At 37.8% G+C, this 27,934-nt stretch overlaps 1 protein-coding gene across 4 annotated transcripts in view; it reads left to right on the forward strand.

Annotated features, from left to right (window-relative positions):
- The window catches only part of SGCG (sarcoglycan gamma), a 140,532-nt gene that overhangs the window by 96,888 nt on the left and 15,710 nt on the right, over positions 1-27,934 (forward strand). For all 4 annotated transcript variants that reach the window (XM_084633683.1, XM_084633684.1, XM_084633685.1 and 1 more), the window contains one exon: positions 12,854-12,926. In XM_084633683.1, coding sequence (XP_084489809.1) covers positions 12,854-12,926 — 73 coding nt within the window. The remainder of the gene's footprint in view (positions 1-12,853; positions 12,927-27,934) is intronic.

The following is a 27,934-nucleotide window of genomic DNA, read 5'->3' on the forward strand; positions in this document are numbered from 1 at the left end:
TCTGGATTTAAATTGGAATAATTCATCAAAGAAAATACTGACATTGCCACATAACTTACGTTCAATTTCAGTTTCCATATTTTAGAACCTAATTACAACTGCCATATTTAACTTGCTTTCATTATTAGTACTCTAAAAACTTGAGGTCTTAATTTTAATAGATCAAGGCAAGTTATTTCACTGTATAAAAATATAACAGTAGTAGTTAGTGTACAATTAGCACTTCTAAAACAAATTTAAGTTAAAATATATGTGTTCATAAATTATGTTTATTCCTCAGGGTTATATCTTAAGATTTTTTGCTTTTTAACTTAATTGAAATTACAACTTTATTTAACCAGGAAACCACCTCAAATGATTATTATATGCCCACGGGACACCAAATTTTAACAAAAAAGCATGGTTAGCATGTTTAGCAAAGATATGAAAGACTGGACAATTGTTAGTTGATTTTGAAAAGGACTATCTGTGCACAAAGTCAAAATCATACATTCATTGAAATAGTGATGTTAAAATATGTATTCTACTCCTCTTTTAATCTTCTAGTTGGCAAAGATAACTATGCAGTTTCATAGCTAGTATGTAGACATACAGTATAAGGCTTGATTCCCTTTCACATCACTGAAAATCAGGAGCAAATCCATTAAAGTCAATTAAATTGTTCCAGTATAAAAGCTTTATAAGTGAGAGGACAATCAAGCCCACTATAACAATTTTTAAAATAAGCTCTTTTAAAGTATTACTTGTTCATTAAAGACAATGTTATTAGTTTTGTATAAAATGTTGAGTAAGCTGTGGACACATGATATATGCAGGCTTCAAAAACACATCAAGAATATTTTGCAATTCTTTATCTTTATATACAATATAGTGACGCATCTTCACTTCTCTTTTCATCTCTTATATACCTTATTCATCATCATCATCATCACTCCCATAACCACATTGGTCGTTGGGGCACTATCGTTGTTGAGCAATCAGCCAATTGTCTCCACCCCTGACAACTGTGTCTCTGTGAAGTCCATTCCTGTCCACTCTTTTATGTTGTCAATCCATCTCTTCTTTTGTCTACCTCTTCTTCTCTTCCCCTGTATTGTCCCTTGGAGGATGATCTTGGATAGGCCAGATGATCTTGTTACATGGCTATATCACTTCAGCTTGCGCTTCTTTACGGTCATCAGGAGGTCTTCATATGACCCAGCGCATTGGGTGATGTTGCAGACCTCTTCATTAGTGACATGGTCAAAGTAGGAGATGCCCAGGATTTTACGGAAGCATCTCATCTCTATTACCTGTATTTTCTGTTCAAGTTCTGCTGTAAGGGTCCGTGTCTTGCACACATACAGAAAAATGGAGATGACCAATGTGTGCAGCAGTTTCAGTGTAGATTCCAGGGAGATGTTCTTATTCCTCCAAATTGGCTTTAGCTTTGCTTAGTTCTTGCCGGAATTTCTGCCTTGGATCCTTCATCAGTGATTATTGCCCCCAAATACTTGAACTGTTTCACTGTCTCCAGCTCTTGTCCACTGACAGTGGTATGTGAGCTGATCCCATCACCTTTGTTTGTCATCAGCTTGGTTTTCTCTGCACTGATTTCCGTGCCATTTTTTATGGAGGTTTCATCCAGTCATTTCACAAGGTTGGCAATTCATCTTTGCTGACTGCCAGGCCATCAATGTCTTCAGCGAAGCGAAGATTTGAGATTGTTCGCACTCCACCCTCCCGTCCCCCAGTGCTGACTGTGCATATGTGATCTTCTAGAGCATCAGTCATTATGCACTCCAAGCAGATGTTGAACAGTGTGGGTGAAAGAAGGCAGCCTTGTGGACTCCAACAGTGGTGCAAAACCACTCTCCTATTGTGCCATTGTCAAGAACTGCACTGCTGGCCTTGGCATACAGTTGTTTAATGGTAAGAATAAGCTTATGACCAACATTGTACTTCTTCACGGTTTCCCAGAGAACTTCTTGCCATACTCTGTGAAACGCCTTCTTGAAGTCAACAAAGAAGTGGTAGATGTCCTGCTGGTGTTGTAAGTACTTCTCACATAGAACACAAAGGTTGAAAATCTGTTCTGTGGTACTTCTTCCAGCACAAAAGCCAGCCTGTTCTTCAGCGATGATATTGTCTGTTTGGCTTCAATCTGTTCAATAACACTTTCAACATCACTTTGCTGGAATAGCTAATTAAGCTTATGGTCCGTTAATTTTGGACACAATTGTAGGTTGTCTTTCTTTGGCAGAGTGATGATTAGTGACAGTCCACGTGGAGGGCCACTCATCAGTCTACCAGATCTTGTTGTAGATCTTGGTGAGTACATCTATTACTATTTCTCCTCTGAATTTCATCAATTCATCTGGGATGTTGTCAATATCTGTAGCCTTTCCATTCTTGAGTGATTTCACAGGTGTCTCCACTTCATGTAGTGTTGGAAAGTTATCCTCCTCTGTTGAATCTGGGCTGTCTAAGACACTAGGATCTCCATTTGTCTGGTGGTTGTATAGATCAGAGCAGTAGTTTGTCCACCTATTGATGATGTCCCTTTCTTCTGTAAGATTGTTCCCTTCTTTGTCTTGAATTGCATTAGCTTTAGTCCATCTTTCCTTTGTTAGATCTTTTACAACCTGGAAGGCTCGTTTGCTATTTTTATTATTGATACACTCTTCAATTTTTGAGCATTGTTTTTCAGTCCATATCTCCTTGGCCACCTTCATTCCTTTCTTGATCTTTCTGCCCTTCACTTTGTATTTATCAGCTCCCTCAGTGCTGTTCTTGTCTCTCTTTAAATTCTCTTCTGATGGCACACATTTATAGTATTTAGTTTCTGACCTATGGTTTTGTCTTCTTACGATGTTTCCCAAGGATGTCCATTGCTGCCTCATTCCTTACAGCGTTGAAATTGTTGGTCATTGTTTCTACATCTTTCTCTAGAGCAAGCAGCGAGCCAAATTTTCTGCCAATCATTGCTTTGAATGACTGCAATGTTTTAGTCTCTGAGTCTTTCTAAGTCAAACTTGGTTCTGGTGAACTTTGGCCTGACAATTTTTCTTAGCCATAGCCAAAAATTTAGTATCACAAGGTTGTGATTACTTCCAGTATCAGCACCAGGGATGCTCCTTGTTTTAGGTTGGTTAATCCCAGAACAAAATCGGTTTTGCACCATGATGTGATCAACATGGCAGACACCTAATGGTCTACATCACAGCCAGATTGATCATCTGAATGCTTTATGCGCTCCTAATGTGTTTGCAAGAACCAGATTGTTATAGCTGGCAAACTCCAAAAGTCTCAATCCCATCTCATTGGTTACCGCATTACAGAAAGGACCACAATAATCTCACCAATCTGCCTGTGCATCAGTACCCACTTTAGCATTCCAATATCCTTGTACAATCAGGATATCTTTCTTGTGTACCTTATTGATGATGTCATGGAGCTGATTGTAAAAATCTTCAATTTGCTCATTGTCATAGTCTGTTGTAGGGGAGTAGACTTGTACCACTGTGATATTAAATGGTACTGCCTTTAGACGGATAGAAATAAGCCTGCTGGTCCCTGGGTGGCATCCTAATACTGAATTCTTGATATCTTTATGCACAAGAAATCCTATGCCATTGACATGTTTGTCCTCTCCACTGTAATAGAGTACATGGCCTTCTTCTGTTATACTTCTTCAAAGTTCTTCCATCTAGCATCACAGATTCCTAGGAGGTGTCAGGTGTATTGTTCCATTTTTTACGTGAGTTCTTTCAACCTCCCTGTTTGTCTCAATGTCCTTACATTCCATGTGGCTATGGTGGTGATATCTCTTCCCAGGATCCTCTTTGTTGGAGTTACACCAGTAGTATACTTGTCGCGTCTGCCCTGGTGGGAGACAGATGGCACGGTCATTATTAACCCGGGCTGCAATCAAACTGGTACGGACATCGTTGACTTGCTCATCATATGGTGTGTCTTGTGCAAATTTCTAACCTGACCAAGCCCATCCCTGTCCAGGCAGCCCCCTTTTAGTTGCCTCTTATGACATGCAGGAGGAGCAGTGGGCCTATTCTGTCCCCAGACCCACAACTCATTAATCACTCATTAGGAAAGCTGACTGTCTTGCAACTAAAATACAGCATAGCAGAGGATAAAAAATCATTTGTAAATTATAGTAAAATTATATTTCAGAAAACCACATGCTTATTCTGAGAGTTCACTGAGCAGCCTAACTCCTGAAATCACCTTTTTCTCATCAAGCTTGAGATGTTTGACCTAGTACTGTCAGAGTTACAGTGCCAGACAATTCTCATGGTGATCAAAAAAACAAAACTAAGGTCCAAATGACCCCCACTTCTGTGCTACAGAGGGGAGCAAATATGCAGAGAAAAAAAACAGGTGGATCCCTGTGCAGGTAGAAATATAGCTATGCAGAAGGTTTCACCTCCACTCCAGAGCTTGACAGATAATTGGCCTGAGACAATACTGAATCCAAATAGTTTGCTCTCTGGGTCTGATCTTCTGTTATCCTGCACTTTGTGTAATCATTTATACCAGTGCAAAGTAAGTGTAAATAGGTTTTACACTCACTTTGTGCTCACCTTTGCATTGGTGTAAATGAGCCTTGAAGAATCGGCACAGGAGACTCCCCTCTCTGGAACAATAGTGCATACCTTGGGGCAGTAAACCAGTGGTTGTATTGCTAATAATGCTTTTGAGCTGCCATGACTCGAGGGGTGAGGTTGCAGTGGAATCCCTAGGAGTCCCTCTAAAATCTGGTTGGGATGCAGGACTATAGAAAGTGTGCTTTCTGACCTCTCTTGATCATGCTGCACCCTTACATCCCAGTGCTGCAGTTTAGGGAGCAATGTACAGAAGGAGAAATACCTGCCATAGTAGTTTAGAGTGAGCCATGGAGTGGCGGCCAGAGTCTGAGCACTACCTGGAGATCTGTGACCCCATGTTCAAGGCCCATGATTCCTCATACCACTCTTCTGATCTTTGTATCACTGGCAAACTTTATCATTAATGATTTTGTTTTTTCCAGGTTCTTACTAAAAATGTTAAATAACATAGGGCCAAGAATCAATCCTCGTGGGACCCCACTAGAAGTAGCCCCACTCAATGATTATTCCCTGTTTACAATCACATTTTGAGACTTATCAGTTTGCCAGTTTTTAATCCATTTAATGTGTGTCATGTTGACTGTATGGTACTAGTTTCTTAATCAAAATACCATGCAATACCAAGCAAATGCCTTCCAGGCGTCTAAGAATATTACACCAACATTTTTCCCTTTATGAAACATACTTGTAATCTCATATAAATATGCAATGTCACAATAGAGTTTCCAAGGCAATAATGCATAAGTGTTATAGATAGTGCATGGAGAGGTGAATAGTTTTCTGTTAATAGTTTGTTTTTTGTATTTGAAATGTAACCTTACATTTTAATTTCCTGGCTTTCAGATGGGTGTGTGTGTGTGTGTGTTAAACCATAGTTCTCAGTTACATATTTTCCTCTTAAATTAATGATACATACTAAAACCTTCATTTCAGCTTTGCTCAGTTTGGGGTTTTTTGGTTTGAAAAGAGTGCCAATATCCATGCTGAAAGGTGATAGTCAGCAATACCTCTTAAAAGTTTTGTCTAATGTTGGCTGTGGTTCTAGCTGATAATCAGACAACATTTAGCATCACCAAAAAGAGCTATTTTTCAGAGTGAACAAGCTTACATCCAAATGCAGAGTATAAGTGGAGCAGACACAGAGATAAGTTACCAAGTAGCACAGGGAAAGCATGAAAATGCAAGGAAAAACACACCAACATTAATGCAGAAACAAATGCACCAATACAAAGCAGGGAAGACAGAAAAAATGCAAAGGAAGACCTGTAGATACTATGGAGAAAAATATAATAATGGAAAATGCCCTCCATATGGCAATAATTGTGGCAAGAGGAAACATGTTCTTGCTTGCAAACAGAAAAGAAAAGAAGAATGCACCATATTGAGGAAGCAAGCAGTGGCTTACAGGATGAACCTTTGCATGTATATGACATTAATGTAATGCAAAATAGCAGAAGTAAATGGTTTGTAATGCTCAAACTCTCACCAGATGCAAAGACAAGGTAGGAGCACATAAACAAACAGGAAATTGAATGCCAAATAGATAGTGGGGCATCAGTGAATGTGCTGGGTAACAAAGACTTCCTCATTATTATGCAAGAGAAGGAAGCAAAATTGCAACCAACTAAAACTACATTATAATTATACGATGTCATGATCATAATCCCACCAGGATAATGTAAATTGCAAGCAGAATACCAAGACAAAGTATATAAGCTAAATTTAAGGTAGTACAGATAACACAGAAGTCACTACTTACAGCTAAAACAAGTGAATTCATGCATGAACCTAGTGACACTAACTCTAGGATAAATTATTTATTCATGCTACAGGAATTCAGTCAGCCACCTGAAGGGGTCAAGAAGGTATCCCCCCGTGTATTCTGGTGGGTGTGGTTTGGTCTCCTTCCTCTGAAGCATCAGAGATTGCCATGGATGGAAATGGGAGACTGGACAGGGTGGACTAGTGCTCTGAGGTGGTACTGAGGATCTTTTATTTTAGGTGATTGGCTAGCTGTTCTTGCTTGTGTGCTCAGAGTCTAACTGATCACTGTATATGGGATTGGAAAAGAATTTTCCCTCAGGTCAGATTGGCAGTGACCTTGGATATTTTTTTTTTTTGCAGTCGGTGGCTGGGGGTCACTTGGCAGGATTATTGGAGTATAATTTTACTTAATAATTTCCCTGCCATTGCAGGGACCTCAGATGTTGGTGCACCTTAGTCCATCCTAATTTCTCCATGTGACACATAATAGTCTAGTTTCCTATGGGCTCTAATACTTTGGTCTAATTTCAGTTATTGGGTTTAGTGTGTAGATGCTGGGAGGTGTTGGTGGCCTGTGACATACAGGAAGTCAGATTAGATTATTTGATGATGCCTTCTGGCTCTAAACTCTATGACTCTGTGATTCATACAATAGACACACAAGCAAAACAAAAAACATGTCCAGAGCAGATAATCCTCTGTGACAACCCAAGAGCAAAGCTGTTAAAAGATTGCCATGATGTTTCTGCCTCACTTCCTCTGCCATTGCATTAAGAGAAACAAATAATGGGAGTAATAAAACAAATGGAAAAAGAAGGCTAAAAATAGAAAACATATGGAAAAAAAGACTTCGCTAAAGTCAGAGGGTCAACAAGTTGGATAATCAGTGTAGTAGCTGTTGAGAAGTCAGGAAAGTGATGCATTTGCATAGACGCTGGCAACCTAAACAAAGCACTAAAAAAGGCTCACTGCTATCAACCTGTAAGCGCAGAAATGTCCTGACCTGGCAACAGCAAAAATAGTCTCAGTACTTGATTCCAAATATGGATATTGGGATATGATAGTGGATAAGGAATGCAGCTAAGCAGGGGTGGCCCAAGACTAGCTGCCAGCAACTGGCACCCTAGGCGAACCACGCAATCGGTGCCCCCCATCCCCAAGTCCCAAGGACAGATCTAGGCTGAGGTTTTTGGTAAACTGGGAAACATTTTGTCCCTTTTTTCCTTTTAATTTTTTAAGTGTTTTTTTTTAAACAGAGGCTTAATTATTCGGTTTGTCCGTCCGTCTGTCCAGCCAATGTTTCTGAGATCAAATAAAATAGAGACACAAAATTTTCAGAATAGATTTGTGCATGACAGTTAGATGATATTTCAGTCCAATTTCAAAGAAAAATGCATTAAAAATGTTAATTTTTATTACAAATCCAAAATCATCTATTACACTAACCTGCTTTAACTGCCTTTACCACTACATCCAATATAGAAAGAAATAAGAAAGCTCTTTAACTTTAACCTGTATTTACAAAACACTCCAAATAAAAAACACTCTGTGTTCTTAAAACATGACTTCTTTTGTTTTAAGTTTTGAAAATTCAGTCACTATTTCTTTTAGATCCAGTTTACCAGCTATTTCATGCTCTATTGACATTGTGGCAAGACCAACACGTTGCTCTTGCACCATTGTTGAATGCAGATATGCTTTTATCAATTTTAACTTTGAGAAGCTACATTCCCCACTAGCTATGGAAACTGGCAAAGTTAAGAGAATGTGTAGCGAAATAAAAATGTTTGGAAAACTGTCTGTTTATTTTCACAAACAAACTTTAGTACTTCTTCAGGAGTGGAATGTTTCTTAAGTCATCTTGAAAAAGCCTGAAGCTCACTACACAAATCTGAGGCATCAATGTCTTTTGAATTTTCATGAGTCAATGCCGACTCCAGTTTTATACAAAATTCTCTTATCTGTTTTGCTGTTTTCTTTTGCAAGCTGTGGATATCACATAGAAAGCCAAATACTGACTCTAGCTGCTGCATCTGTTGAAATCTTTCGTCAAGCGAATGAATAGCAGTATCAAGGACTGCAAAGTAGAAATTTGACCTTTCTTTTGGGTTCTGAATGGGTGTTTCATCCTTCATACGAAAATTGCTGTTTCTTTTGCCGAATGCAAACTGGCTCCAGTTCAAATTCTGTTAGAAAGGCTATTTCTTCAGCAAGCTCGAGAGAATCTACCGGTGTTCTTTCAAACCCTTCATCGCTTCTGAATTCCTCCAGAATATTTTTAGTTTGCTGCAGTTTTTGAATAGCAGAATGTATGTTCAAGTTCTTTTCCTGAAGCTGCTTACTAGTAAGGTTAATCTTGAAAAGGAATTATACCACAAAATGAATGAAGTCACAAATTTGAACTTGGAAAGGCCATTTGCAAGAGCTTCTGCATCTGAACGTGCTGTATTGCCAGATGATCTCGTAAAGGTAGTATCAGAAATTTCAATTAGGGCATCATAAATGTTTCCAAGTTCATAGCGAAGAGGCTTCAAAGCATCAATGCGACTCTCCCATCTTATCTGACTAAGTGGTTTCACAGTTAGAGAATTTACATGACGAGTCAGAATCTCCCAACAGCATGTTGAGCCTGAGGAAAAACACACAAACATGTTGTACCAGGTCAAAGAAATTGCTTGCCTCCAAACAGCATCTAGCAGCATCATTGACAATCAAATTCAGAGAACGCCCTAGGACTGATTTCCATCATTCTCCTTTGCACACCATTGTCTTTACCCTTCCTATTACTCCCATTATCATAGCCTTGGCCATGTAAGTTTTCAACAGATAATGACATTGTTTCAAGCTCTTGTAGAATAATTTCAATCATAAATGCTCCAGTTGCCTCCTTCAGTGGTACGAAACCCAAAAAATGTTCCTTTATGAGCACTTCAGCATTATCTTCATATGCAGACTTTTCCATATCCACAAAACAGATCATCGTCATTTATTCAACATGACTTATATCTGGCGTACAGTCCAGTATTATCGAAAAGTATTTTGCAGCATGGGCAGCTTCTACAACTTTCTTTTTAATGGCATTTGCAAGGATTTGAATTAGTTCATTCTGCATATTTTTCCTATGTAATGAACCTGTGTTTCATGATCAGTTATTTTATGTAGATACTCCTTCATGACTGGATCAAACAAAGCTAGGTATTCAACAAATTTTAAAAAGTTTCTATTACCTGAAGCATATAATTTTTCATTTCTACCGTGGCCGTGGAATGCTAAATTTTGCCCACCGAGAACTCTCACTAAAGCAATCAGATGCTCTAATATTTGTTGCCAATAGTCTTCTTTTTCCTTCATCACACATAAATTTTCTTCATCAATAGTTTTTCCTTTTTTCAATTGTAATTCAAGTTCTTTCCAATTTTGAAAACATTCCAAATGTTCTACTTCTTTCATGTGAAGAGAGAATTAAAGATATGTGTTTCCAGTCCTTGGAACCATTTTCAGTAAGTGATGTACCAATTGCTTAATTTCGAAACAACTTGCAGCAAAAGCAAAACACAGAGTCCTTCGACACTGAATATTGTAACCAGTTTTGATGAATTTCTTCCCCATTAATGAGTTTCCTCTTGTAATGATGAGCAGAGAATTTTCCATCCTTAGGGAAGGGAAATTCATGAACTTGTTCGTGTCCACGTTCCATGAGAATTTTCCCGCACACTGTCATCACATCTGGGCCATGAGGATGGGTTATACTGTAACTTGTTTGTAATTTCCTCATCATTTCTTTCTTCTACTTCATTTACTTCAATTTCTGCATGTGTCTCTGAAGGTGAATACATTTTCTCCACTTCCATATCAGTCTGATGCTGTGAGCTGCCTTCATCTAGAAATAGGTTTCCATCATCTTGAGTTTCCAAACTGCTTTTTTGTGGATGTGAGCTAACCTCATCTCAAAGTAATATACCTTCATCTTGATGTTCCAAACTGCTTCCATGCAGATGTGAGCTAACCTCCTCTCCAAGTAAAATTCCTTCATCTGGATGCTGTGAACTGCTTCCATTTTTATTTGGATTAAAGAGAAGATATTTCAGAAAGGATACCTGCTGTTTTGCTGGTCCTTTTCCTTCTCAGCCTTTTGTTTATGATACTCAGCTCCTGAGGGTTTTCTTTTTCCTCTTTCTGCCATGGCGCATTTGAATATTGTTATGTACTTACTGTGCTCCTGACAGGAAGCATTATAGCGTTAAGGCTGGCTGACACACCACATGGTTGGCGATTTAAACCACATTGCAGCCATCCCAACACATCTTTTCACTGCTCAAAGGTTCAATGATTAGTAACATACACTCACTTACCTATTAAAACAGTTAGTTACATTTACATGGAAACAAAATGACCTTTTACATCGTTATAACCCTATACCAGTTGTTTGGAAAGTAATCCCCTTCCTCATAGTTACCCGCTTGGAGTGTGATGTCATAACTTTTGTAGTCTATTAAGCATTAAGGGCTGTTACTTTTCTTTTATGGACCCACACATCTCCTTGGTGTGGGGTTCTGTCCCAGCTAGAGATGCCGAGACCACTTAGAGAGAGAGATTGATGAGTCTGCTCTACAGCCTTAGCTAACAGCCATATGGCTTTTAGCTCCTGCAGTAGAGGCTCATGCACTAAGCTCCAGAAGCCCGAGGTTCAATCCCACCTGCTGACAACCGGGGTGTGTTAGCGTTACAAGTAGGGGCTCATCCAGCATTTAAAAAGGGAAGTCTCTAAAGCGCGGGATGCACTTCCTCAGCTAGGGGAAGTATGTAACCCACACACCTCCTGGGTGTGGTGTTCCATCCCGTCTAGTGGCACCAAGACTAAGTAGAGAGAGATGAATGTATCTGCTCTATGGGCTTATGGCTTTTAGCTCCTGCAGTAGAGGCTCATGCATTTAGCTCTAGAGGCCCCAGGTTCAATTCCACCAGCTGACAACTGGGGTCTGTTGGCATCACGTAATCTCTTCACAGCATGGCCTTTGGCCTTCAGTTCAGACATCTGCATCTGTTGATCTCAGGTGGACTGTGGCAGTACTGTGGATATATTTTTGACCTGAATTTGTAGAATAGTATAATACAGCGCTATACCAAATTGTAGCCAAAGAGCATTATTAAGCCAGTTTTGTCTTAACCTTTAAGCATGCTCTCTCCATTATCTCTCGCATAGATAAGGCATGTCCTTGTGCAGTAACTGGAGTTCTTTGAGATGTGTGTCCCTGTGGGTGCTCCACTATCCGCCCTCCTCCCTTCTACTTCAGAGTTCGCAGTGAGGATTCTGCGGACTAGAAAAGGAACTGGAGGGCTCGGGTTCTGCGTGTGCTACACATGGCACCAACGACACCATGAGATGCCTACTGCACACATGCGACCCGCGCGGACACTGCTTCCATAAATCTCCGATCAACGGCACCGGGACCCACTGCCACCTAAAGTGTGACCCACAAGGACACACATCTCTAAGAACTCCAATTACTACACAAGGTGAGTAACCTTTCCTTTTTGTCTCTGCTACCAGATTGTTTTTGTTAGAGCAATGCAGAAATATGAGATTAATATTCAGGGATTACTGTCTTGAACTCATGTTATGATTCTTTTATGATTATCATTCACAAGTTATAATAAATGTCTGTCACTAAGGTTTAAATTGTTCATTTTGTGGTCAAAATTGGTGTTTCCCTGTCTTTTTTTTCTTAATGCTGAAAGTCATAGAATCATAGAATATCAGGGTTGGAAGGGACCCCAGAAGGTCATCTAGTCCAACCCCCTGCTCGAAGCAGGACCAATTCCCAGTTAAATCATCCCAGCCAGGGCTTTGTCAAGCCTGACCTTAAAAACCTCTAAGGAAGGAGATTCTACCACCTCCCTAGGTAACGCAATCCAGTGTTTCACCACCCTCTTAGTGAAAAAGTTTTTCCTAATATCCAATCTAAGCCTCCCCCACTGCAACTTGAAAGTGTGTGCTTTACTCACCAATTTACTCTAAAGACAGGGAAGTCTAAATAATTGGTGATGTTACCATACAGTATGATGCAATACCTGAGAAGAAATTTCAGTCCAAACTCTGAATATCTTTGTATTTGTGGTATTGTTCAAGACTTAAATATTTTCAAAAGACTTGTGGGGTTTCAGTTATGCAGCTGCTATTAATTTTAATGCAAATCTCACATTTACCCAACTGTTTGAATATGAAGGGGTCACTGTAGTAACTATCTCAACAATTTATTTGTACATTTCAAGAGGATTTTGTATTCATTTTGGTGATTTGTATTTGCACTCTTCACTTTGCCTTTTTCTTCTTCTTCTGGTATTGGCCTCAGAACTTTAAACATATTGTTAATATATCTGCCTTGATGTTAATGTATAGAAATCTAATTTATGATACTGCAATGGCGCGCAAATCAGTGTACAATTTTCTTACATTTTCCATTATATATTTTCCTGTCTTTCAGGGCCAGAAGGGGCCCTCTTTGAACATTCTGTAGAGACACCACTTGTCAGAGCAGAGGCTTTTAAACCACTTAGGTAAGAACTTCTGCATAAAAAATATATATGTCTTTTATGTAAAATATAATTATCTACAGATATTCACATTTTCTTTTAGGTAAACATAAATGTGACCATTAGGGCATCCCAACAATATTTACAGTAATTGCTGGTAATATTATTCCCTTTTCGTCCTATTTTGTGACTTATTTATGTTCTATTTTGAGGATTCACATAGAGATGAATTTTTGAGATTGATCATTGGTATATATTCATGATGAGTATATTCATGATCATTAAAGTAATGTACTATAGTGCTTTAAAGCTTTTAATTTCCCTCATCTAAACTTATACTTGACTTTATTTGGAACACTTAAAGTAACATTTACATTTTTCTTTATTACGGTATAGTAGAAGTCGTTTATCTGCATTAAGTTAAAAAAATACTTCATCACTGACTAATAGGTATGTAGTTAAGATTTTTTTTGGACAAATCTTGTACTAGGGGAAAAATGGCCTCCACAGTGGTATCTGGCACAAGCCAATAGAAAACCTCTGCAGAAATGCAGACTTTGAAGGATGTATGTGGTGGTTCTCAGTCAAGCCACACAACCCAAGGAAAGGATGACTAGCCACTTAAACATAAAAAAGTCCAGCTCTGTAGCATTAAGGAGTATTTTCTGGCGAGAAAATTACTTTAAATGTATTCTGCACCTGTCATGTTCCAGATCTCCCTAATCCTGGGATATTGTTCTTTCACACACAGTGCTCTGAATTTTAGGGTATTTTAGCCAAAGTAAATCGTGTTTGGATTGTGGTGAAGAGATAAATTCACTCTACATTCAGCATGTGATAGATAGTCTTATATTTAATTTTTAAATAGCTATGTCAAAGATCAGGGTAAGAGGGAAAGAGACAACTCCCCAACCCACACTAGCTCTCTCATTCACTCACTTCCAGTCTGCTGCTTTAGGAGGGACTCCCTCTTCTGTGGTTTTATTCCCTGGGCTCCTTCTTTACCCTGATCACTATTTTGGGTGTGGGGGAAAAAAGAGAAAATGTTTAAGGTTCATGGGCCTTTCTTCATGTCACTGGCTGAACTTCCAAACTGGATAGTTACATTTGAAGAAAAGCCTTCAGGATACTTGAAGTGTACTGAAAAGCTGACCTTCGTGGATAAGCATACCCTTCGCAGTATCTGTTTAGTGAGTTGGCCATGCCAACTAAAAGCACAGGTTCAGCTCTTGAGTTGCCAGTGCTCAAGTGGAATGACTAAAATCCCAACTAGTTGTCCATGTTCAATATATTGAGTTAGTGGGATCAGAAACTGTTCCAAAGTCTATTTATTTAAAATAATTAATTTTATAATTATATAATAATAGATTGAGTTTATAAATTCTGTTGTTCATTGTTTTGGCATCAAGTTATTCCAAATTTAAATCTGTACCTCCTGATCAGATTAGCTTCATAGGGACCAAGCTATATCACTTACTCCCTCACCTCAAATATCACAATGCCTTTTTAGAGTCTAATTTAATATTCTGCTCTTCAACCCCCTGGTGGTTCTTCTGGTCAAATGATTATATTCTGCAGGCTGTCTCACAGGCTAATGTGATATTAAATGGTTAAGGGTGTAGCAAGTAGTACTAGAGGTACTGAGACTTGAATAAAAACCATCAGCCTCAAATGTATTTTGGGCCCTGTGTGTCAAGGGTGTTTTAACTGCAAAGCACTTAATGTTCATACCCTTCAATTTATAGCATATGCATTGAGACCTCCTTCATTGTTCTCTGTGTATGTCATTAGGGTTTAGTGCATCAAAGCAAACAATATTGACACAAATGTCTTTCTCAATTACATAGTCTCCTGGATTTGTAACCCTAGTGTTGAATTTCAAAAGAGACTGATTTATTCGATAAGAAGTGACAAGTTTGTTAGACCATATCTTCTTGTTGATAAATAATGGAGACAGGGCAGTGCCATTACTCTTGCCTTGGTGTCTGTCTTTTCATTATCCCATTTGCTTTAGAATGTGAAGCAATACAAATGGAGTCCTTTCCAGATTAAGTAGCTGCATTCATAAGTCTCACTCAGAAGGAAAAAGAGGTGTGGGTTCACTTTTTTTATACCCCTAGTAAGAAGGACAAGTGGTAGAGAGTTACAGTGCACATCACCTGTTTTTAATCCCACCTTTCAAATTAGACAAAAGCTGATAAAAGCTGCAATAACACAGACCAAAAATCTTCTTCATTTAAGTAGTTAGTTCTAGCCTTTCAAATGCTGAGAGAGAGAAATTCTACCTTGAGATGGAAACAGATGCCCTAGTTTTCCTAAAGTTAGAGTCAGAATTCAAACATTCTCTCCATTGTGATGCCAATACTTTTTTTCTTTTATAATTTATAATACTTTGGTGTTCTACTTCTTTTATACGTTATATCCCTAAATAACATACAGCTCATGTTTAGAGGTTGTCATTGTAAGGCATATTGTTCACTTCCTATGATATAAATTATTTTTAGTTTTCTACTACTAAAGTAATATTTAGACAGTTTTTCACCTTTTACATTTAGATATACAAATCCTTTATAAACCTCAACATAATTCGTCGGAACTAGGCATTTGCATTTTTAGAGTGTGAGATGCTTCAGTTTTTAGGATAACGGTTGTCTACTCTGTATGTTCTCCCTGCTGTATAGTTTATCTGTGTGTCTGCTTATCCAACCTTCTGGGCAGCAATAAGATAGTTACCTAACATCTAAGGTCAGAACTAATTTTCATCTGATATTGGCCTTTAAATAGATGTCTTAGAGCCATACAAGTAGACCTTCTGAGCATAAATCCTATTGGTCAGAGTGAATCACTTTTAGTGCAATCAGTTCTGGGCATTCTGCCAGTACTTTGTCCAAGACTTTTATATCGACGCTCACAAGTGAGCTGAGAACATATGACCTACACAGCTCCACGCTTTTCTTAGATTTTAATATCACCATAATTATTAACTGTAATAATAATGTTCTCAATATTCCAGAGAGTTGAACCTTTGTCAAAGTGTTATTATACGTATATTGAACACATAAAATGTTATCAAGTTATCTGAGAAATTCCTATAAAATTAACCATTGAGTTATTTTTCCAGATTATGAATTCTTAATGGCCTTCAGGATATTCTGAAGAGGTTTCAATATTTCCCCAGACAAATTCTAGCCCTGTTTTTAACAAGAGATATTGTGTTGGACATTCCTCTGAATCTTTAAATGACAACTTGAGGATGCTCCCTGTTTTGAGAAAATGTCTGTATCTAAAGCTAAAAGGCACCAAGGGAATAGATGTTTATTAGCCTAAGATGTAGTAATTGTACACTTTATAGTAACTTGAGGATATGATTATGCTGAAGTATTTTATCACCCCTCCCATTGTATTTAGTTACTGTAAATCTATCTGCTGTGATTGGCTGCTGCTATCAGAACTCTCCATGTAAATGTTCACAACAAATATGGCTCCCACAGGACTCTTCTTAGTATTTCCTTCCCAATGATGAAGGCTTAGCCCCTTTCCCACCCAGTAAAATGACTTTGTTTTGTAATCCAATTATATGCTTGTATGAGTTAAATGGGTAATAGGGTGGGGATAGGGTCAGAAACTGAAGTAGTCATGTTTCTTATGGACATATAGATAAGAATTCTGACGGAAACACATAGAGAGCTGTATAGTGGCTAACCAGAGAGAGTGATTTGTAAAATCATTGTTTGATTATTGCAGTAATACAAATGCCTACCTGCTAACTGCCTAATAATGGCTCTCAACTAATCAAAGTGCAGGGATTAGTATTTGCTGTCATAATGCAAATTAGAAACACCAGCCAATCACAGTGGAATGAATTACATAACTGAAAAGTAATTCTACAGTTGTGTCTCAGTAGCTGTATAGCATTTCTGTTCTCTAATTGTGAGACAATTCCATTGAAGTATAATTTTTATAAACACTGGCATTAATTTGCTTGGTGTATATTCATGCTTATGTACTCTTTCATTCTCAGGTTGGTTAAAAAAAACATGAAGTACTTCATTATTGCAGTTTGAATTATTCTGTTCTCTTCAGTTAGTGCACTAATAAAATCCATGAAAAGAGCTAGTTAAAATAGTTAGGTTTCAGAGTAACAGCCGTGTTAGTCTGTATTCGCAAAAAGAAAAGGAGTATTTGTGGCACCTTAGAGACTAACCAATTTATTTGAGCATGAGCTTTCGTGAGCTACAGCTCACTTCATCGGATGCATGCCGTGGAAACTGCAGCAGACTTTATTTATACACAGAGAATATGAAAAAATACCTCCTCCCACCCCACTGTCCTGCTGGTAATAGCTTATCTAAAGTGATCATCAGGTGGGCCATTTCCAGCACAAATCTAGGCTGGAAATGGCCCACCTGATGATCACTTTAGATAAGCTATTACCAGCAGGACAGTGGGGTGGGAGGAGGTATTTTTTCATATTCTCTGTGTATAAATAAAGTCTGCTGCAGTTTCCACGGCATGCATCCGATGAAGTGAGCTGTAGCTCACGAAAGCTCATGCTCAAATAAATTGGTTAGTCTCTAAGGTGCCACAAGTACTCCTTTTTTTTTTTTTTTTTTTTTTTTTTTTAAAAATAGTTAGTATCTTCTATCTTTCCAGGGACACCATTTCTGGCCATGTAATTAAGAAATACCTCAATTTGTCTCTGTTAGAAGCTGGGTACCAATTTACATACTTCTGCACGTTGATTATATTTGAAAATATTTTGAGTTCTAATGTGAAAGGAATTTTTCCAGGTATACTACTTTTGTTCTGTTATGGCCTACAAGTTATGCAGCTTTTTTTTTTAGACTAATGTAATTATAATAGTAAAACACTGACTTATTAAGTGGGGTTGAGTTTTCTAGTTTCATTCCTATTCTTCATCTCATTTCTAATATTTCGTCTCATCAGGAAGCTTTTATATTCCCAACACCTTTTCAGAGTCTCTTGGAATATATTTTTAAACACTGTCTCACACATGCTTGACTAGGTCCTATTTTAATGCTGTTTATTTTTATTTCTTGAGAGGTATTCAGAGCATTTGGTAAAGTGGGTGAATATTAAACATTCATTTCATATAGGTAAGATTTTTTTGTGGTCCATCATTGTCATGATAGAAGGAGAACAACATAGGACAAAACAGGCATATTCACTGATTTTCCTTGAGTAGCATATCTTACTGCAGAGTTGTGTTTGATCCAGTAGAGACATGGAGTTAGTCTAGAGCTGCCAATCCCAGGGACAAATGTCTCAAAGCACTGTCCCCTTGATATATGTCCTGAAATTCTGCTGCCATGGAATCTGTGATCCAATCTCAGACTCCCTTTCCAGTGAGGAATTAAATCTTATTTCTCTCTTATTTTAGAGACCTTTATTAATTTTTTTTTAGTTTTCAAATTATCTTATGTGTTGGGGGGGCAGTCACTTTGAGCTACTTATGCCTATTTTTGACAACTATAAACTACCTGCATAGCTCTGTCTAATAGGCTCTTTATTAAGAATTGCAGTCTGTATCATCTTAAATATAAATTAACAAATATAGTAGTTATTGACTAAAAGGTAGAGTCAATTGTTTGATTACATTCAGAGTTCATTCTTAAAAATGTTTGAGACCAAATAACTGGACTTAGCCAAATTTATTGTCTAAAGACAAAGCAGTAAAATACAAAAAGGAGACATACATACTCTCGTTCCAGGAAGCGAATCTTATCACACAGCATGTTTACTGTCCATAGAAGGTATGTTTCAAAGATATGCATTTCAGCTAGTAGTATTTATAGTATGATTTTACAAGCTACAAAACTCTTTACTCAACACTAAAATCTAACCCACCAGTTCTATACTTTCCTTATCTCTGCTTTGGATACCACATTCCAAACCAGCTGGATGTAGAGGTATATCCCAGTCTGTGCTAGGACATACCATTCATGCATAATGTAACTTTTTGCATAATGCCCATTAATGTGGTGTATATTACGCCTAACATATATGTATTGGCTAACATAGGTCAAGTTTTTCTTTCATGCCTGAGAGTAAATGTCTTTATTTTTGTTTTTGTTACTTTGTATGAAGTTTTGGTTAGTCTTGGTTGATTTACAGGTTATGACATAAGTATACATTTGTAATCATAATATAGAAACATTTTTAGGACTCTATGATCCTATGCCTTTTAGCTAGCACTTCTCACTCTCTCTGTCTCTCTCTCACACACATACACACACACACACACAGTGCACAAACAACTAACTTTCAGAGGTTTTATAAGTAAGTTTGTATAACTTATAATGTTCAAAATTTAAATGTCTTCTATTCAGTAAAGAAAAATGTGCTTACATAGTAAAAAAATGCATGAAAAATTTAAACTGGGAGTGAATATTTACAACAGAATTATAAACTTCTGAAAATAAAGGTTCAGAATGGAAATACTAATAGAACTTTTAACTATAGTAGTGCAAATAGTACCTTTAATAGAGAGTAAACCTTTATGACAGAATATGTTGCATTATAGTACAATTAAAGTCATTCAAAAGCTATGCTGGAAGCATCTGTGAAATGCCAGATTCAATCACATTCACTGGGGCCTCTGTCTTTTTTAATTACTTTGAGAGTCAGCACATTGGAAAATTGAGGTCATCACAGAAACCTCTTTTGAAATAGCTTTGCTTATCACTCTTTACCACAACTGTCTGCTTAAGAGAAGCTGAAGGTTTCATTTTAATCGTATCTGGGTCCTGATCTTTATTCCTCACCCTTTGTAACACTACTACATTGAGTGACAGTGGCGAAATAGATGGAAAATACCTCTGTATTTAAGATGGGTGGAAAAGTAGCAAACCAATCACCAGGCTATTATGATCATAACTGGTACCTTTTGACTAGCTGATTAACGTTGTTTAAAATTGCTTTACAGCCTTTGAAGGTGTCATTAGAACTCAATGCTGTTTTAGAATCGAGAAGATCTTGTAAATGTAGTTGCCCCAGGACTCTGAATGTTTTAGTTGCATTACTTACATAAAGTATAATTCAGTTAACCATAATCCTTGAAGCTCAATCATGTCAATGTTCTGCCATACAAACCTCACTTGGAAAATGTGCATTCCCCAGACCTGTCTGCCTGTGGATCAACTCTTTCCTATTCATCAGTACCATGGGGGAATCAGCTGACTGTGCTGCACCATTCCCTCTGACCCCTGAGCACCACAGATAAGCTCTATCTGAACTATCTGAAACCCTTTTTGTTACTTTTATTTAGAACTCAAATGGACTCTCAAATAAAAGAATGCACAAGCTGCAGGTTCATTACTCAGAAAACCCTTTATTGTGTCATTCTTCTCTTAAGCACACAGACTTAAGATAGTTCTTGCCATACTTACGTATTTTAAGGGACACTCTTAAGACCGACCCATTCTTCTGATGGGTGACGTTATTTTATCCATACTGGTTCATACATCATTCCAGTATCAAGCAATATACAAAAAGACAAAAGGAAGGAAGTATGCCCACAGATTAAAAGGAAGAGAAGAGAATGTGTAGACTGATATGAGTATAGAATTTTGTGGGTCTTCAAGACAAATATCCCATTCAGAAATATGTGTGGGTGCACAGGGGCAAATAGCACACTATAGCACTGAGAGGGATGAGTAAACCCTGTGTAAAATGGTTTTCAAGTATAATTGAAGTCAACACAAAATGACATCTAAGTAGACCATATTTTCTAAAATAAAAATATTTTTGAAATTTAGAGTCAGAATTTTAAAGTTAAGCATGTCCAATTTTATATTATTGAAGGCACAAATCAAGCATTTGTGCATTCAGGTGACACACTATCTTTCTAAAAATATGCATTGCTCAAACAGAAGTTAAGGGCTTGATGAAAGAATTACTGAGTGAAATTTTTGTTCAGGACGTCAGACTAGATAATCATAATAGTCTTTTCTGGCCTTAAAGTCTGTAAACCTATTAATCAATTAGGCACACAAATAGCTGTGTTTGCCTGTGCATATCTAGTTTTTGCATATATGTTAGGCACATGCAAAAGTACATATACAATTGTGTGTACTTAACTTTAAAAATATGGCCTCTTACATCCTTACTGCTTACATCAGCAGTGAATTTGGCTTCTGAAGTTGATGGAGTTGTTTTATGGCAAATTAAAATAGAAGACAATAAGAAATTATTGGGTAATTCATCATGCAAATACATGTTGCAGGGTTCAAATCTGAATAGAGTAGGATGTGAAAGAGAAATAAATAGTTAGTGCTAAACATAAGAGTATGCAAATAATATTGACTTATTCAAATACCTTGCTAGTTAATCATAGTATAATCAGTTCAACTGGAAGTGTTTCTTGTTATGACAATTTACCTTTAGTAAACAGAGAACTGAATCATGAATGTGGAGGATTTGAAAGTACAACAGTGAAAAGGTCAAAGAATAGCTATGATATGGAGAACAGCCTCAGTTTTATATGTGAACAATTACATTTCAATGGAATTACGTCATGGAGATAAAATGCTATAACTGAAAGTGGCATGGGTCATCTGAAACACTGAGCACAAGTGAAAAGAATTGCCCTTAGTAAAGCATTCATAGTTTTGTTTGGCGTTTTTTGTTAGTTTGTTGCTTTTAGGTTTTTTATTTGTTTTGTTTTGTTTTAAAGTCACCTAAAATATTGCCATAGTTGAGTACAAATCAATAGTGTTTATCGTATGAAACAATAATCATTGACTCTAACAGCTTTTTCAATAAAAAGAAATTTGAGAATAGCTCTCTTATAATTCAAGATTTTTCTATCGAATAAAAATGAGTGTGCTAAGAGTATATTCATTATCAAACTCAGCGTGTAACTCATTGTAGTGAGATCTGTTAGTATTGCAGAGTGTTGCTGGTTTTGGGAGCTCCCCTGTACTTGGCACCAGCAGACAGTGCAGCTTGCTGATTCAGCAGACCTCAATGTTAGTCATAAAAAAAAGACCACAGCATGCTTGGTTCAGTGGCGAAGGCACTCGGTGAGGTTTATTTTCAGCAAAGCCCTGTCCAACAGGTCACAGGGACACTAACATATGTATGCCCATGACAAGGTAAAAGCTCAGTCAACATAACAGGCCAATACAAAGATGACCCTCCTATGATGTCTCCTTTTAAACATTGGTACAAACACATTACATATTACATTCTATATGCTTTTTGTCATTATCCTGTGCTTTATACGTGCTAATTTGAACAAAACAATCTCATCCATTATCCTGTCATCTCCTCTTTATCTTTACAAAGGGTCAGTGAGTTCTTGTACCATCTCTTAGGTATGTGTTTATGTAGTTACTTGATGTGTTTCTGTACCATTCTCTCATCAGGAATGTGCTTACTTGTTCAGCTAATGCCTGTAGTGTTACTATTCTGCCAAGGCCATGCCAACTTTGGTTCACCTTCTTTGGTTCATACTTTTATTCATGCCTAAGATTCCAGCGAGGTCTACAAGGTCTAGGGCTTATAGACTTCATCAAAGAGGCCTGTTCTAAAAACTTGAAGGTGGTGGTGGCATAGTAGATTAGGCCAGGAGGGGAGTTCTTTACTGTGAGACAAGATCTCAAAAATTATTTTTTAGCTTTAGCAAAATAATTTTTTCAAGTAATTTTTTACATCAATCTCACTTTCGGTGCATATGCACCCTGTGCTTGAATTTGGAACTTTCTAGCAAGCACACACGGGTTTGGGGCCATGCCTACACCCTGCCTGTCCTTGCTCCCCTTACTGCCAAGGCCATAAAGGGCACACAAACCCCACTGACCCTCAGTTTCCTCTTACTACCCATGGTAGTGATTTGGAACTGTGATGTCATCCCTGCGTCTCATTAGTAACTAGTTAGTTTTTTATAAATATTTTATATAGATTTAGATTATTAGTTTATAATTAGTTAATTAATAGCTTTTCTGCCCATTGGCAGCTTTCCATTCCTCCTTTTATCCCAGAGAATCTCCTTAGGTGTTTGTGCCTTATCATGAGTATGATAGCCACTATGTCCTCTGGGTTTAAGTTCTGCCCTTCCTGCAACAGGCCCTTCCTTTAACTGACGGCCACAGCAGGTGCCTTTTCTGCTCAGGGGAATCTCATATCCCTGATCATTCTTCAGTCTGCAGCTCCTTTTATACTACAACCAGAAAGTCAATGGAATCTCACCTAAAATTGTTCCTGTTAGAGCAATAAATGAGGTGTACCTCAGATCCTGACAGGCCTTCCCTTGATTCAAAACAATCCCCTGAGCCAGAAATTTAATTCCCTCAGTGCTACAGTAAGTAGAGATTCCACTCACTCAGTTCCAGCTCTTGAGAACAGGCCTCAAGATCCTCAGGACATCATCTGTGTGGCACCCAGGACTGAAGCTTACCAGACAAGGTAGATCCGAGGAACAATCTAAGGTCAGACCACACCACCATTGTCCTTCTCCAGAATGGGGTAAAGAAAATAAATCTAAGTGGAGGCTGGAGCCCTCTCATTCTGAAAAATTTTCTGAGATTCGTCCTAATTATAAAATTCATCATTTCAAAACTATAAGTGAACCTTGTGTGGCAATTTTATTAATATTTCACATTTGAATTTTCACTCTATTACAGAGTGATAGTGATGCAAAGTAGAAAATATTTGTTGATGTACTTCTAGCAACCTTAGCAAGTGGACAAATAATTTTATTCTTAAGAATATGCATCATACATCTGAGTTATAAATTGAATAATCTACTTAAAATGTATATGTAATTATACTAAAATATAATTGTAATGGTCCCATTCATCAAAAATATATATTTGATTTTCATTATTTGCAAGCTGAAATAACCTGGTTATATTTTTTGTTTACTAAGTTTCTAAGATATAAGATAAATGTAATTTACATCATAAATATTTTAAATATTGGAATGCTTTTAGCCCTTATTTACATACACTGGAGCAACCCTATTAAAAAGAATTTATAAACAGTAAAATATATTAGAATATTTAGATCTATATGCCAGTGATTGATGATTTGCTAAGACGTCTGAGGACTGTGTTTGTCTATGAGTTAGGTAATATAAATTAATCTTATTTCTTGTATACTAGCAAGGTGGACCTCCCTATACAATTGTGTTGTGGGGGAGACATCTCAAGATCTATGTTGCTGAGAAATATGGTCAGTCTAACAAATAGACCTCTATATGGTTCTATATTTAGAAGATTAAAGGTCCCTTGTTCCATATGCCAAACAAATAACTGGCTTTTTATATATTCTCCAGATTGATTGTACACAAAATGATAGTCAAATTGAGAACCGATGCATACATGTATGAGGCTCCATTCTCCCCTGCAACCTGAGCTCCCCTCAGCATAGGAATGGTATAGAGACAGGATGGGAGTTAGTTATGGCTTCCTGATTCAGCACTGACCTAGCAGTGGCATTAGAGGATCTAAGGGGCTGCACTGGCTTAATAATGTTCATACAGTTTAGTGTCTTATTGTCATAAATTATTTTTGGAAAAATCCAAAGAAAAAGCCTTGCTGGTTTAAACTTTCTTCTGATTTATTCTGTGTTGTGTCTCTATCTGTGTTTCATCATGTGATGGAGCCACATAATAGAGACTTGTTACATTATGGCTAAGGTCCTACACAATTCACGATATTGCAGAAATTGCAGCTCCCAATATTGGGCTTCCATTGCAGTTTTGACAGCGAGAGTCGTGCCGTGCACGGGCTGACAGTGGGAGACCTGGGCAGCCGGCAACAGGAGCCCCTGCTGTCAGCCCCAAGCGGCAAACAGCAAAAGCCCCAGCTGTCAGCCCATGGCTCCCCCAGGCAGCAGGAGCTCCTGCTGTCAGCACCATTCATGGCGGGACTCCCACTATCAGCTTTTCCAAATTACTGCAAATAATAAAAGTCCATTATTACTTTTCCACCATTTTCCATATCTTGTCACAACTCAGCTGCAATTATTTGACAATAATTCAAGTAGGACCTGAATTCTGACATCATCATGCAATATATTAACTAAAATTCTTGAAACAAATTTCTAACTTTTCTCAATAGAGGTTTACAAACATATCCCACATGTAGCAAAGAGAGAAATAGACTCTAAATCTTAAAATCTTCACTGATTACATTAAGATCTTGTCATTTACTAGCAGCATCATGATCTAATCAAACAGTGTTAAGGAATTTATCGGATATTATGAGTTTGTATTATTTCTTACTCCATTGCAATAGTATAATATTCCTTTACAGTAGATCTTCTGGTATATTCAAGAATATAATCAGGTCCTATAATTGCACTTTTTTACATTGAAGTTCTTGAATGTAAAGTATACAAAAAGGCAAATATTTTCAAACGTGACTAGTGATTTTGGATGCCTCTGTTTTTGAGTGCCTAATCAGAGACACTATCAAGGGACTTGATTTTCAAATGGCGCGTACTTAACATTTTCTGAAAATGAGAGCCTTTTAAGCTGTCTCCAGTTGAGCACCACAAAATTCAGGTGCCCAAAATTACAAATCACTAGTGATAATATTTGCTGTGGTTTCTCCTAATCACTCCACAGTTCACATATAGACCTTTAATTTTAGCAGATTACAAATTTGGGAGTTTTAATTTGATACAGAAGTGAGAAGACTGCTTTTGGCATTTTCTTTAATAATGTTTTGCAGCAGTTATTTGGCATCTTGCAAAATCATTTTTATTTTTAGGTAACAAATCATTGCAATTAAATTCTAATCAATATACACAGATTGCAACAAACTAGCAGTTTGTCTGTCCAAATCCCATTCAACTGGGAAACTGTGTAAATATCTTAATATATAGGTATTCAAGTAATAATTCCCATGAAAACAATATCTTCCAGATAGTCACATGGCATTCTGCAATATTCAAGCTGACACAATGAAAAATAGTGGAAAAGACTAGTGGAAAAAACACTTTATTGGCTCTGCTGTGCTGTAGCCATGACTATGGCTCCTAGGTGCTACGATAATACAAACAAACAACAATAACAATTCCCCCATCCCCTCACAACTATTTAGATTTCTTTTTAAAGTAATAATTTTGATAAAATCCCCACAATGAAACTTTCTAAAGATGTTATGCCATGAGCTTTAAAACTTGTATAAATCTGAAGTTTCATCAGTTCCACTCTTTAGTCAAAGAATATAAGACAACATTAGAATAGATAAAGGTCATGTGTCTTTGGTTACCCTTGTTTGTTTTTCCTTTCTTATATATTAGTATTTTGTCCAATAAGTCATGTAATTCTCCTCTGAACACTTCTCTAAAAGTAATATCAGTGCAGAATTTCCACTTCTGGATCTCCAGCTTTGAGTACAAGTCATACAGAAAACAACCCTATCCCATAACCCTGTGGTTGAATTATTGATTCCAAGGCTAACATCCATGAGTGCTATGAGAAGTCAAGCCTCCACATACTTAAAGAACCAGCCAATAGCACCACTGTTATCAAACTGACAGGATTACCACTGTGTTGTATCTGTGCATTTGACTGCCTTTAGAGGCTTGTAAGCATGGAACCCTACAGTGCACGAGTGTCCTGCTGAATCAGTGCAATAGCACTTGGAACTATTGGTGCCAAACTTCTACGGTGAATCAGTGCACTGCTGGGTTGGCACATTAGAGCCCAGAGTTGATGGTGCTGGTCCCCTAGACCCCTGGTAAGCACACTGGCTCCTGTAGCTGTCAGCATCAAACTCCTTTAATTTACTGACACCCTGCTGAGACTATATCTTAGCTGCACTCCATTTAGCTCACAGATGCTTTACTGTATTGGCAGAACTTAATTTAATCGGTACCTGCGTTTGTCAGATCCAGGCACCAGTTAGTGCACTGGTACTTCATTCTATAATTTAATCCCATCCCACCACCATTTCTTGTCAGTATGGCGGATGAGAATCCTTTCTGGCCCTCAGGTGGAAGCACATAAGAGTCTCGCATATTGCATCAGGGTAAGCATACAGCCTCCAAGCTTCTCTGGTTTGATGGTAGTTCAGAGCTAAACTCCCATGAGGAATGGGCTTCAAAATGCTATCTACTGTGGTTGCAGTATGCACAGTGCCTACCTGAGATGAGAACTCGTTCAGTAGGACTTTTCATCCAGATAAGGTCTCCTTCTGAGCAATAACTGAAGTGGCCCTGTATTCATTATGGACTTTCAGACTGTATTCAGAAAATGGTCCTGATTCCCTCTGTCAGTCCAGCCACTCTTTAAATTATTTCCTTCTTCAAAATCCTCCATTTGCTTCTTCTTACCTTCTGCATCAAATGCAGGCTTCTTTTCAATCCTCACATTCTTGACTGTGCCCAACTCTACCCTGCTTACGTTTCTGCTAACATTTTTTATTTCCCACAGTTGTTCTTTTGACTCCACCAGTGAGTTGTGCATTACTTTCTTTCTGTGGCTTTGTGTCTTCTTCCATTCTGCTGTCTAAGTCAGGGATCTTCTCTATAATTCCAATGTTCCAAATACCAATCATTTCTACTTTCAAATCCCTTCTCATAAATCACTTCCTCCTAAAAGACAGCAAATGCTAATCTGTATCAGTAAAAATGCTATTATCTCCCCCTCTCCTTATAAACTACGACAAAAACTCCATAAAAAAGAGAACCTTTGTCTTGAATTTCCCAGTGTGTTATGTGTTTCATGTGTGTTGTCTGTCTATCATAGAATATTAGGGTTGGAAGAGACCTCAGGAGGTCATCTAGTCCAATCCCCTGCTCAAAGCAGGACACCAACACCAACTAAGCATCAGAGGGGTAGCCGTGTTAGTCTGGATCTGTAAAAGCGGCAAAGATTCCTGTGGCACCTTATAGACTAACAGATGTATTGGAGCATAAGCTTTTGTGGGTGAATACCCACTTTGTTGGATGCATGTAGTGACCAACTAAATCAACCTAGCCAAGGTTTTGTCAAGGAGTTTTTCACCCCAGATAGGACTTGAACCCACAATCTCTGGCTTAGGAAGCCAATGCCT

This window comes from Lepidochelys olivacea (genome assembly GCF_965140295.1).
Source record: "Lepidochelys olivacea isolate rLepOli2 genome assembly, chromosome: 1".
Lineage (NCBI taxonomy): Eukaryota > Metazoa > Chordata > Testudines > Cheloniidae > Lepidochelys > Lepidochelys olivacea.